This window comes from Rhipicephalus sanguineus, chromosome 5, assembly GCF_013339695.2.
Source record: "Rhipicephalus sanguineus isolate Rsan-2018 chromosome 5, BIME_Rsan_1.4, whole genome shotgun sequence".
Lineage (NCBI taxonomy): Eukaryota > Metazoa > Arthropoda > Arachnida > Ixodida > Ixodidae > Rhipicephalus > Rhipicephalus sanguineus.
The window spans coordinates 168734429-168748045 of record NC_051180.1 but is presented as its reverse complement, the minus strand read 5'-3'; the positions used below and the strand labels follow the sequence as shown (position 1 = coordinate 168748045).

Sequence of the window (13617 nt, the reverse complement as noted above, 5' to 3'; positions counted from 1 at the left end):
TCAATTGATGCTTCACAAGCAGGGCTGGGCAAAGATACTTTGAAATTGTGAAAAGATACAATACAAGATACTCAGGCAAGAAGTATTGGATATACAGATACAAGATACTGCCACAAAAAATTGTATCTGATACGATACATGGCAATTTTATTTTAAGATACTTCGATACATTCTGAAATTTGTTATTATAGATTCATATAATGTAGCAGCAAACGCCTATGCACGACAATGTCTGCTTGAAAATTTCTTAACTGTGACCTATTTTGTTTCACTTGAATGAAATGTCTGTTAGTATCTCATAAGTTTCGCCCTTCTTGCTCAAAGTACATTAGTTTCCTTCCAAAACAACTTCTTGGGGTTTGTTTTAGCTTATTCACAGGACAACTCTTTGCACACTTCGCTGACAGTGGTACTTGCTTTGCACAGCTTGCCGACCATCTAGCAGGTTGCCATATAATCACAATAACGTCAATAAGAAGCCGTCGCACGATGGCGCAAATACCGGTGTGGACTTTTACCTTGTCCGTAAAAGAGAGCTTGCACAATACCGTATATCCGGACAGGTGTACAGCAGCAACAACGCTGGTAGCGCCATTTTTCTTTCTTTTTTTTCTTGGGGGGGGGGGGGCGCTGGTGTATACTAGGGGTTTGAGACCTTTCGCTAGCGGCCCGGCCCGCGCACATGACCGTCTTCGTCTCATTTGTTTTTATTTTCTAAATAAGCATGTTCGTGAGCTACACAGACATGACTGGTCTCAAGCATTCCTTTCGTGAGGAACATGTAGTCACCATGTGCTGAAACATAACCGTGGAACAAAAGCTCTATATTTCAGAATCCGCGTCCAGATATCAGTCATTCTGTACATCGGTATCGATGTTTCACGAATCCTGACTCCAAATCCCTTTCACCTGTATATGAGATATAGGAAAGGCTTCCTTTCAAACGTCATTTTGTTCAAACTTTCTCCCACCATCTTCACTGTCCCGGCCTTTGCAACTAAATTTCGCGACTGCGGCCCGCTGGCTATAAGCTCACTTTGAGACCTCTGGTGTATACGTAGATGGTGTAAAACTCCAATGAATTTTCATATTCTACTTATCTGCCGGCGTAAAGGATTCTTTGTTGATATACTCACTAACGTGTAATCTTATTAGCAATTTTTCTTCAACGAGAGAACATGTGCTACACAGAAACGTCTCAGACGTATTGTATAGTTCCACAAAACGTCGCAGGACACCGCCACTATTCGCGGCTATTGCCACTTATAGCTCCCATTACGTGGCGATTAGTAATGCAAAAAATATTTAAGAAAGCCTAAAACAGGAAAAAGAAAGATAAGTAAAATAAAGAGGTGGTTGTGTATCAAACATTCACATTGAATGAGTACAGAAACACAATACAGACGGCGCCCTGAATAGCTATGAGCATGAAGTATGGTCAACTTACCTGTTGAGACAATAGAAAATTCAGTGCCTGCGGAAAATTGCCTGAAACGGCTCGTTGGGACGCTCATGAGCAAAACAGAGCATTCAGTAAAACAACTTTTCTCGAATCCTCTTCCTAACATCTTTAGGGTGGCTCCTAATGATTTCCAATATTATAATGCAAACTCAATTTCGCTATTTTCCTAGGCGGTAAGCAGAATGTTTTGTACTATTTACTGAAGGTACGCCCACATAATTATATATTAAATGCGAAGAATTTCTTAGCGAACTTCTGCGACATTGAGCGTATCTATCTATCTATCTATCTATCTATCTATCTATCTATCTATCTATCTATCTATCTATCTATCTATCTATCTATCTATCTATCTATCTATCTATCTATCTATCTATCTATCTATCTATCTATCTATCTATCTATCTATCTAGCCGCCTACGACTTTGTGCTCTCCTGGTCGCATGGTTAATCGAATGTACACCAAAGTTGGTATGGTGCAACATGACTGTATGACGAACATAAATAACAAGTCATAACATGAAAATCATGACACGCATGTCATGTACAGCATGATTTACATGCCACGCTCATGGTGCGCTGGCAGCCGTTTCGCTAGCTTGATATACACCAAAATTGGTATCTTGCGACGTGACTGTGTAACGAACACAAATAATACGAGTTGACGTGAAAATCGTGACACGCATGTCATGTACAGCATGACTTACGTGCCACGCTCATGGGGCGCTGGCGGCCGTTTCGCTAGCTTGATCTACCCCGAAAATGGTATTGCGCGTCATGACTGTGTGACGAACATAAATAACACGAGTTAACACGAAAATCATGACACGCATGTCATGTACAGCGTGACTTACGTGCCACGCTCATGGGGCGCTGGTGGTCGTTTCGCTAGCTTGATCTACCCCGAAATTGGTTTTGCGCGACGTGACTGTGTGTCGAACATAAATAACACGAGTTAACACGAAAATCATGACACGCATGTCATGTACAGCATGACTTACGTGCCACGCTCATGGGGCGCTGGCGGCCGTTTCGCTAGCTTGATCTACCCCGAAAATGGTATTGCGCGTCATGACTGTGTGACGAACATAAATAACACGAGTTAACACGAAAATCATGACACGCATGTCATGTACAGCATGACTTACGTGGCACACTCATGGGGCGCTGGCGGCCGTTTCGCTAGCTTGATCTACCCCGAAAATGGTATTGCGCGTCATGACTGTGTGACGAACATAAATAACACGAGTTAACACGAAAATCATGACACGCATGTCATGTACAGCGTGACTTACGTGCCACGCTCATGGGGCGCTGGTGGTCGTTTCGCTAGCTTAATCTACCCCGAAATTGGTATTGCGCGACGTGACTGTGTGTCGAACATATATAACACGAGTTAACACGAAAATCATGACACGCATGTCATGTACAGCATGACTTACGTGCCACGCTCATGGGGCGCTGGCGGCCGTTTCGCTAGCTTGATCTACCCCGAAAATGGTATTCCGCGACGTGACTGTGTGACTAACATAAAAAACACGAGTTAACATGAAAATCATAACACGAATGTCATGTACAGCATGACACGTGCCACGCTCATGGTGCTCTAGCGGCCGTTTCGCTAGCTCGATATACACCGAAATTGGTATCTTGGGACGTGACTGTATGACAAACATAAATAACGCGAGTTAACATGAAAATCATGACATGCATGTCATGTACAGCATGACTTACGTGCCACGCTCATGGGGCGCTGGTGGTCGTTTCGCTAGCTTGATCTACCCCGAAATTGGTATTGCGCGACGTGACTGTGTGACGAACATAAATAACACGAGTTAACACGAAAATCATGACACGCATGTCATATACAGCATGACACGTGCCACGCTCATGGCGCGCTGGCGGCCGTTTCGCTAGCTCGATATACACCGAAATTGGTATCTTGGGACGTGACTGTGTGACGAACATAAATAACACGAGTTAACACGAAAATCATGACACGCATGTCATGTACAGCATGGCTTACGTGCCACGCTCATGGGGCGCTGGCGGCCGTTTCGCTAGCTTGATCTACCCCGAAAATGGTATTGCGCGACGTGACTGTGTGACGAACATAAAAAACACGAGTTAACCTGAAAATCATGACACGAATGTCATGTAAGCATGACACGTGCCACGCTCATGGTGCTCTAGCGGCCGTTTCGCTAGCTCGATATACACCGAAATTGGTATCTTGCGACGTGACTGTGTGACGAACATAAATAACACGAGTTAACATGAAAATCATGACACGCATGTCATATACAGCATGATACCTGCCACGCTCATGGCGCGCTGGCGGCCGTTTCGCTAGCTTGATGTACACCGAAATTGGTATCTTGTGACGTGCTGTGTGACGAACATAAATAACACGAGATAACACGAAAGTCATGACACACATGTCATGTACAGCATGACTTACATGCCACGCTCATGGTGCGCTGGCGGCCGTTTCGCTAGCTTGATCTACCCCGAAGTTGGTATTGCGCGACGTTACTGTGTGACGAACATAAATAATAGGAGTTAACATGAAAACGGTGACACGTATTTTGCTAAACGACATACAAGACGATGTATGCAGCTCTTTGCTGGCTGCTTCGCATTACATCGATTCCCACAATGCGTGGGATCTGCCGGCTTTTTTGTTTTCAAAATCGCCTTGGCAACGTGTAAATGTGTAAACAGTAGTGGAAATGAAGTAGGCAGTTAGAAGAATAAAGCATAGGTCTTATTTTGGGAGCGCGTTACAAAAGATCTACTGCGGTGATCAGACCGGAAAAACAGTGCAGATACTTAGGTAATGTAAGGGATGCAAAATGACAGCTAAGAAAGCACTTGGGCTAATAATGAAATTATGATTTCATAAATAATTTGAATAAATGTAGCAACAAGTGAAAAATAGGGTAAGCCAAGATATTTTCTGTTAGGTAAACGCTTGCTCTTTCAGATCTAGCATCAGTACCTGTGGTGCTAACGTTGTTATATTCTTATATGCGTATGAGTTAATTCATGGCATGCAAATCAAGCTTACATCCACAAGATCCTTCAAATCGCTGATATGTAAAATCCACGCGACGCAAAGAAACCCCATTCCTGCACGCAACACATTTCGTTACGGAGCAAGACACATGACGCAAGAGAACCTTCAATAACGACAGTGTAGCAACATCAGAATTTGCGCGATAGACGCGGCGCAGGACAGTGGCTAAGAGCAAGTGTCGCGGCATCGGCGCAACCAAAAAGGAAAAAAAATCGAGAAAACAAAAGGTGCGTGGGCTGGGCGTACACGACCGCGCGCTTGTCTTCCTCATCTTCTACACTCACTGGGGTACTCTGGCGGAAAAACAAAATTGCGTCACTGCCCTAAGACTTATTCAAATGGCGTAGTGGCACCATTACCAGCTTGAGAAGCGGAGCTTGGCCAGCGATTATTGTTTCGCATGGTTGTGTTGCGATAGAAATATCTTGTATCTTAAGATACACGATCATTATCAAATGTATCGGAAATACAGATACAGATACTCGTCTTTCGAGAAGTATCGCGATACAGATACAAGATACCCATAGGGTATCTAAGATAGTATCTAAGATACTTGTATCTTCGATACTGCCCAGCACTGTTCACAAGTGAGGTTTGTATTGACATAACGATCGGACACATTAGGACTATTCAGCATGACGCGTTTTTGCGATTACCGTTGTATACAAAGCACCGAACATCGAGGAATCAACAGTTCCACGGCGTAGTAGCAAAGCAGAATGGCTTCAAGTGGATCAAAAAAATTTCGCAACAGTGTTGTATATTTTCGTTTTACTACATGACATGCATGTATTTATGCTTTGACGTAAAAGAACACGGATGTCAATAAATATTTTAGGGCACTGGGATGCAAAACGTCTTACTAAGGTGTAAAATGGAGTAAGAACAACTAATATATGATTTTAAATGGATATGATATATGTGTATTTTATTCTTCTTCTTTTTCTCAGGAAATGACAAATGGATGGTTGCCCCACTGACGCGGCCAATATGCCGTTATACGACACTCATCGCTAAGCACAGCAGATTGTAGTCGTGCCCCACCTTCCATTATCAGAGACCATGCCATCCGTCGCAGATTTAGCAACCGTTTCTTCATCTGGCGAAGCAAACGGGCGGCTTTGTCGCAACACACTGGAGACATCCGTTGTTGATTACGTAGCTGCTCAAGAAACGAAACGAAAAAGCGAGAAAACGCAAGTCTCGAAAGGCAGTAGCGTCCGTAAAGATGCTGAAGGGAGATGGCCCAGGATACAATGCAACGAACACCTGCAAAAGGCGATATAATGTTTGTCACTCTGTCTGATTGATCTTTCGGACGCGCTGGCCAATCTATCCGACCGTCGTGGTGGTCAAGGACGTACGGTGTGGAGAAAGACACAATCTGCGACGGATTGCGAAGGAGGCGACGAGGCTCTCGATCATTTTTATCTCATGTGCATCTATAGAATCGTTCTTTTTTTATTTTTTTCGTCGCTATAATTTTTATCCTCTTCTTCCTTTTTCGCTTTCCTTTAATAGTACGTTTTCTCGCACTTTATTACGCCCACTGCAATATCTCCGGCATACTGTTGCAGCGGATGCACCAGCCGGACAAGCACATAGGAGCATTGCCACATTGGGACTACCCATAACACAGGAAGAATTACGTCAAATACCAAGACAGATGTCAGCCCATAGTTGCACAGCGAAACGGTTCCATGGAAATTCAAGATCATCAGACTTATAATGATCCTCAGTTGGATTCCATGTACCGTTAGCAGTGAATATGAGCCGATAATTTAAGATGCTGGTTGACTGCGCCTTGCTCGATACCAGCTGCACAATCGCATTTTGCACAAAATTTCACGAGCAGAACGTCGAGGATGACCTTGCGGCCACTCTTAATGAGGATAAACAACAATATATATATATATATATATATATATATATATATATATATATATATATATATATATATATATATATATATATATATATTATTAAAATTGCTACGATTTGACGTAAGCAGACAATACTTATTACTTTATTTATTGCCGCTACACACTGCAGGTCCTTCAGTGCCTGCAAGATCCGTGGCCGACGCGTCTTTAATGAGAACCAACAGATAATAAAGCCAAAGAAAGTGTGGAGGACGTTATTTATAATAATTGTGATATAAATGTCAAGAAGATAATGCGGACAAAAAGACAGCTTGCCGCCGACAGGAACCCAACGTGCAACCATCGATCGAATAACGCCTCCGACGCTCTCCCAGTATAGTTACGGCGGCGGTCATCCTCCCGTCCACTTTATCGGGTTTATCTGTGCATTTAGACCGGGGAGTGTTAACAAGCGCCGCTCGCAACCATGACGGCAGGTGTAGAGCACTCTTTTTCTGCTCGCTTGCATCACATAGCATGTGATCCTTTTTTTACGAGCTGGCAGCTGACCAATAATCCCTCGCCTTGTACCTGAAGGCATGAATTCTGCCGGAATGGGACCCTCGCTAGGAATGTACGAATGGAATGAAATTTAAGGGCTCGTTTTTATTGCGATAGAAATTATATGGACAGCCTCGACGGGTTTTTGCCGTCGCCGTCATGTCCTTCCGGTATGAAGTCCAAATTGATAAGATCCCTCCTGCGCATTGCTGTTCTACTGCGGGTAAAAGCGCGCAAGCGGGGGCGACGAACGCGGCCGAAGCAGAGATCACATGAGCCGGCCCGTTTCCGTTGCTCGGAGGGTGCCTGCGATAACATCACCCCTGTCGGGAGGCCTACCGTCGAAGCAGACAGGAAACCTGTGTGAAACGACCATGAAAAATCACATCTCCCGCTAAAGGGGACCATGAAGCGATGCGAAGGAGTGTTTCGGCATGTAGAGCCCGCGTTTCAGAGGTGTAGTGGTGAGGGGGAAAGGGGAGAGGGGATGTGGAGAGGGGGAATGGAGAGGGGAGAGGAAAAAGGAGGAGGAAGGGGGGAGGTGATGTGGAGAGGGAAAGGGAGAGAGGGAGTGGAGAGGGGAGGAGGAGAAGGTCTGCGCATGCGCAGTAAGGGTGGTCACGCCGCACACCACCACCACCACCGGATTGAACTCCGCTATAAGACGCTTCACATCTAAAAAAGACGCGAGATGAGGAGCGGCGGGGGGGGGGGGGCTTGTCGCTTCGAACAGCCACTACTTTGAACTTTCGATCTATGGGCGCGGTCGCGATCACTGGCGCGCGGGCTATCTCGAAAGCCATCGCAGCGGGCGGCTCGTATACCCTTCTGCATGGTGCGCTCTCAACGCGAAGTGACTATGCGGAGAGCATCTCTCCCTGGAGCGGCCGTATTCTCCTACACCAGCGTTCTGTAGTTACGCCAGATCGGATACAAAACAGTTAGCTGCCAGGCACACGTCGTGTATTCTTTGTTAGACACAACTTTAATGATAACTACCAGACAATCAACGCAAGGAAAGTATAGGGGACATTATTTGTACTAATTATGATATAAAAGTGCAGAAATTGAAGTGCACGAAAACACAACTTGCCGCCGGCAGGGACCGAACCTGCAACCTTCGAATGGCGCGTTATTCCCGCGTGTGTGTCAGCGCGATAGTGGTATGGCTTTTCCAGCGGATCCAAGAAATACGAAAATAGCAGGTATACAATTCGGATACACATTACAGGCTTTATCGCAATTACATTGACATACGAAATACGATCGGAAAGATTTTAATTTCATCAATACACTATTTCAACTGCTTTATTATGATGGCAGCTTCGCACTAGTGGTGCCAAGCCTGAAGGAAGAGCGTTGCTGAGTGTTCTTCCTTGTTTCTCTTTATTTTTTTCTTTCTTTCTTCTCTTTCTTTCTTTTTGTCTCTGTTTCTTGTATCTCTTTTTTGTATCTGTGTCTTTGAATTTCTTGCGTTCCCTCTCTATCTATTTCACTTTTTCGTGTCTGATTCTTTCTCTCCCTTTCTATGTCTTTCTCTGTCTCTCTATCTTTTTACTTCTTTATTCCCTTTATTTCTCTCGATTTTTCTCTTCCTCGTCCTTTCTATCTCTTTCTTTCTCTCTCTCTTCTTCACGTGTTCGCTGTTGTTTGACACTCCCACCTCCTGTACACGGTAGTGGGGCTTGGCCAACTCTTGTGGCCCATACCCAACTGAGGAGTTTTGCACGAGAGAGCACAAGTTACCAATAGCTTAGACAGCTTGACTGTAAAGAGAATGAAGAGAGCGCGTGCAGGTTCAAGATGATGCTGGTTTTTTTACCGACGGAGCACAAGTTACCGACACCGTAAAGGGTTACGCTGTTAAACCTTCGTAACAATAACCCCCCTTTTTCCAGCTGAATCACATTCAAAGGTGTGCGTTGCGTACACACGCAAGATTACGCTCTTTAAGGTCAAGACGTGCTCCTGTCAAGATAGCGATGAGCAACCCGTCGATATAGCGATGTGTTGCGCGACCTACATTGATGGATCATTACCAAGTAGCCCGATCAAATCGTCTGTTAAGCTACATATTCGCCCCTTGCCAGACTATCGGCGTTGTAATGAAGTGAGCTCATCCTTACATATAGGCGTCGCAACCTGCCTGCCTTAGCATCATATCCCGCTTCACAGTTTTAGTGCTCTTTGCTGACGAACGAAACAAAAAGAAAAACAGATTTACTTAAATAACAAGATCGGAAGAGACTGCTGATATGAGAATATTTTGTTTCTTGTTTTTTTTTCTCTATACTAGAACCCTTCCCAGCGCAACTTAATATCGTCATCATTTCTGGAGTGCACTCGACGTGTGCATCCGCCGCCATTGTTGGACGAAAAAGTGCTCGAAAGAGTTGTCGTTACCACGCGCAATATATAACGGTTCGCACCATGTGCAGCAGCTTTGTCGCGATCGATATCGCATGCACAGATGCATCGGAGGGCTCCTTTTATTTAAGAAGTCGGCATTGGTCCCGTTTATTATTTTTTTTATTCGAATACAAAGTTAATAAAGAGAAAAAATACTGGCTCAGAAAAAAGAACGAAGGTACAATTGCGCGCAAACAATTCAAGCACTTTAAAATTCGACAGAAATTTTTGTTCGCTCAGGGAAAGTTTCGTTGAACAAGGCTTTTTTGCATATGCATTAAGTACAGAAGACGCAGACTAGTCAGTTCCATCGTTGCACGGTATGTTGCTGCTGTTAGTGCCAGGCCTTGACATGCAGTACTGGTTGTCGTAAATTGCTGTGTTTGTTTGCCTGCCGTCTCATTTCTCCTGCCTGTCTATCAGATCAATACGGACAGCCTGCGTAGGCAGTGTCATAAACTGGCACGCCACGATGGAACTGACTAGTCCGCGTCTTCTGTACTTACTGCAATTGCAGAAAAGCCTTGTTCAACGAAGCTTTCACTGAGCGAACAGAAATTTCTGTTGAACTTTAAATTGCTTGAGTTGTCTGCGCGCAAGTGCACCTTCGTTTTTTTTTAGCTTCGTTTTTTTTTCTATGCGGGTATTTTTCTCTTTATTAGCTTAGTATTCGAATAAAAAAAAAATAAAAATAAACGGAACCATTGCCGACTGCTTAGATGAACGGAGACATTCGATGCCTCTGCACATGCCATATCGATCGTGACAAAGATGACGCACATAAACTGGGCGCAGCTGATTGTTCAAAGGTAAGCTGGCGAATTGGCGAGCCGATTCTTACGGCAGTACGATATCAATTCTGATAAACCCGAGAAAGTTAGCGTATTGCTGTCACTCAGGCGCAGCACGTAGGGCTACTAGATTTCACAACTTGACGTCCATGCCTCGCGTATTAGACATATCAGTTTTCCTTATCTCAACACATGTTTATCGCACGCAATTACGACATTTCCATAAAAGGCAAACAATATCTCGTCAACAGACTCAGCGTGAGGTCTCCGTGCTTCCGTAGCTCAATGGGCGGAGTATGCTCAATGAGGATGTGTTGGTCAATTGTGTTGTTGCGCAAGTTAAACATGTGCCGCAGTGTTTCATACATCTTTATATACGCTCCTGTTCAGATCAGGGTCTTTACCTCTTTCACCACCTGTATGACGTCGTGTCACCATGCGGGTCATCGATGAATCAATGCAGAATCGTCGCAGATTTATCGCTGCGTCTATTCGTTCACGCAGAAGGCGCTACAATGAAGTTGAAAATAAGATGCGACTGCACAGGAAGTGTCACATATAGTACTTGAATGAAACAATTCAGATATTATGCAGACCAAATTACTGACTGTCTGTAGCATCTTGTGCAATTTATTTTATTTTTTATTTATTTATTTATTTATTTGGTTACGTCTAGGTCAACATTTTCCTGAGGTAGTCGAAATGTTTTGCCTCATAACGCTATAATATGCACAAGACACTGTCTTCTCTTTCTAAATTCTTCTAAAACACACACATCATTGCATGCTAACACAGTCAGCTATGAGCATTATCCTTTCCTACGAAGAAGACCTAGCGACGTTTTCATAGGCGTGCGCAGAGGAAGGTGGAGGAGGGGATGAGGGCTTGCCCCCCCCCCCCCCCCCCCCGCCGCCATATTTATCTAAGGAGGGTGCCAACTTGGCTCCATACCTTGAGTCAGGTGGACCGGGCCCGTCGATGCTTAATGGGCTGGGTTATGGCCACGACAGTTTTTGAAATAATCGCGGCCGGGGACCTTGCGTTTCAAGAACTGTTTACATGACACCTTTACTCTCGGAAAATCGGAAACCAAAGAAAGGTCGTTCCGAGCAACACATCATCGCTTCTCTTTCAGTTTTGCGTCCATTGCAAAGCTTCTTTCTTTTTCCGTACTCTGCCAGTTGGGGAGAGGAGTAGGCAGCGATGAAACTACCCCCCCCCCTACAATATTATGGAGAACCCTGCCACTAAATATACAAAGGGGTCTAAGCCCTAAAGGGACCCCTATCAACACCTCAGTGGGACTAAACGCTACCGCCGTTACAACTTCTTTTGTAGCGAAGTACAGCAAAAGGCAAAAGCAAAATGTACTGCCCTGAAACAATTGGATTGAATTTTTAGCTGCTGGGATCAAAGTTCATCAAATGTCAGTGACGGTCAAATATGCGAACTACAGCAGGAATCCTAATGAAAATTACTTGTTTGTGTAGCTAAGCCTCATTGTGCGGCAAACGTATTCAGGAAGATGTTTCCAATATCCGCGGTATGGCTGTTGTGCATGCATTTCGACCCGTTCGATCTCTCTGTGCTTTCAATTCGTTGTCTTTGCTCAGAGCGCTCGATCCCGTAATGTTCCGTCTCTCTCAATGACGCCGCAGTCACGTTGTTCGCAGTCGTCGTAACGCAGCTGCCAGCTGAACGAACATTTACTAGACTGGCAAACACGCTAGAACATCGCACAGGGTGTACATCAGCAAACGGCGTGATTGCCAGGCGTACAGAGTACGCATCTGGTCGCGTACTGCCAACTTCGTTTCCGCAGAAATAGTCCTGTTGCCATCTGATGGTCTATCCATACTGGTCGATGGTGGCCAACTATCCCTTATATTGATTTCTTTTTTGTCACTGCATTACGCGAGCTCTCAAAGCAAGCGTCGACGTCACTAACATGGTCTGTATAGAGAGGTCATTTTTTCTTTTCTGGCGTCTTGCTCAAATGTTTTCTCATCTGGGTGTCTCCTGCTCAAGCCTTATCTGGTTGGGCACCCTCGCCACGAGACCCGAGCACAGCCAGCGTCGCAGAAGAAGCACGAGCCGCCACTGTTGCTATATCCAGCTGGTTCCTTCGCGCCGCTTACCACCGCCGCTCCAGCTCGCGCTACCGTTTCACCTCATCATCGTAATGGCCTCTCCGGCACATTTGCTGCTTCCGCGCACTCTGGCTCGGCACTCCCTTCCTCCCGGTCGTTCCCGAAAAAACCGTCTTTCCTTTTATTTTTCGCCTTCCCGCTGTGCCGACGCCACAGCCCGTTCCCGCCGGTCGTATGCACATACGAAACGTACCGCGCGCCGTCGATGCCCCGCGGTCTGCGCACGCGTAGTCGAGCGATGGAGTGACGTTGGCGGCGCTGAGCTCTTTCGGTTGAACGGGCGCCCTCGGATACACGTGCTTCGCGTTGAGGACCGCCGATGTCACCGTGGCGTCGCGCCGCCAGAGCTCGCCCACCTTCCCCATCCACCGTCCTCCACAGCCCACCGCCATCTCCCTCTGCACAATCGCCTCCTCGCGGTCGTGCTGCCAACCTCAAATACCTGGCCGACTTGACAGGCGCTTTTCTTTTTTATCTTTTTTCTACTTCATTCGCTTTACGTAAACGCTCTCTTCCTTGCATCCCCGTTCCCCCCCCCCCTTTTTTTTTCTGTGCAACTTAGTTTCATAGTCACTCAGAAACGCAAATAGAGCGACGTCTCCTTTTTTTTTTTCTCTCTTTACCATCTATGCATAGCTCAGCGTGATGCTGCCGTGAGATGCGCGACAGCTGTCACAAGCCTGAGTCTCTCTCACATTCTTTCCCCATCCTTCTCTTTACATATGTCACTGTTCGTATCTTCAATAAGGACGTGTAGAGACGAGTACGCCGTGGATGTCTCATCCGCAACTGCATTTGTGAAATAGCAAATTTTCCAACGCCCGTTTCTTTGTAGCTTGCTTATCGCTCGATCTTGTCAAGACTACAGGGAAATACTATAATTACCTCGTATCGAGCTCTCGTCACGAATGAAAAGTGAAAAACAGGCGGCGCGTGGGCTGGATCATTGAGTGCCTTTTTCTTCGCTCCGGCTGCTTGGTAAACTACGCGCACTTTTAAATGCGAAGCATTTCTTAGCGAACTTCTGCGACTTTGACCGTATCTATCTATCTATCTATCTATCTATCTATCTATCTATCTATCTATCTATCTATCTATCTATCTATCTATCTATCTATCTATCTATCTATCTATCTATCTATCTATCTAGCCGCCTACGACTTTGTGCTCTCCTGGTCGCTTGGTTAATCGAATGTGCACCAAAATTGGTATGGCGTAACATGACTGTATGACGAACATAAATGACAAGTCATAACATGAAAATCATGACACGAATGTCATGTACAGCATGATTTACATGCTA

The 13617-nt window shown here is 45.2% G+C and overlaps 1 protein-coding gene across 1 annotated transcript in view; it reads right to left on the bottom strand.

The window, feature by feature from the left end:
- Nucleotides 1-12706, bottom strand: part of LOC119394424 (nephrin) — a 186884-nt gene extending 174178 nt beyond the window's left edge. The window contains exon 1 of the mRNA XM_049416082.1: nt 12508-12706. Coding sequence (XP_049272039.1) covers nt 12508-12706 — 199 coding nt within the window. The remainder of the gene's footprint in view (nt 1-12507) is intronic.
- Between the last annotated feature and the right edge of the window lie 911 nt (nt 12707-13617).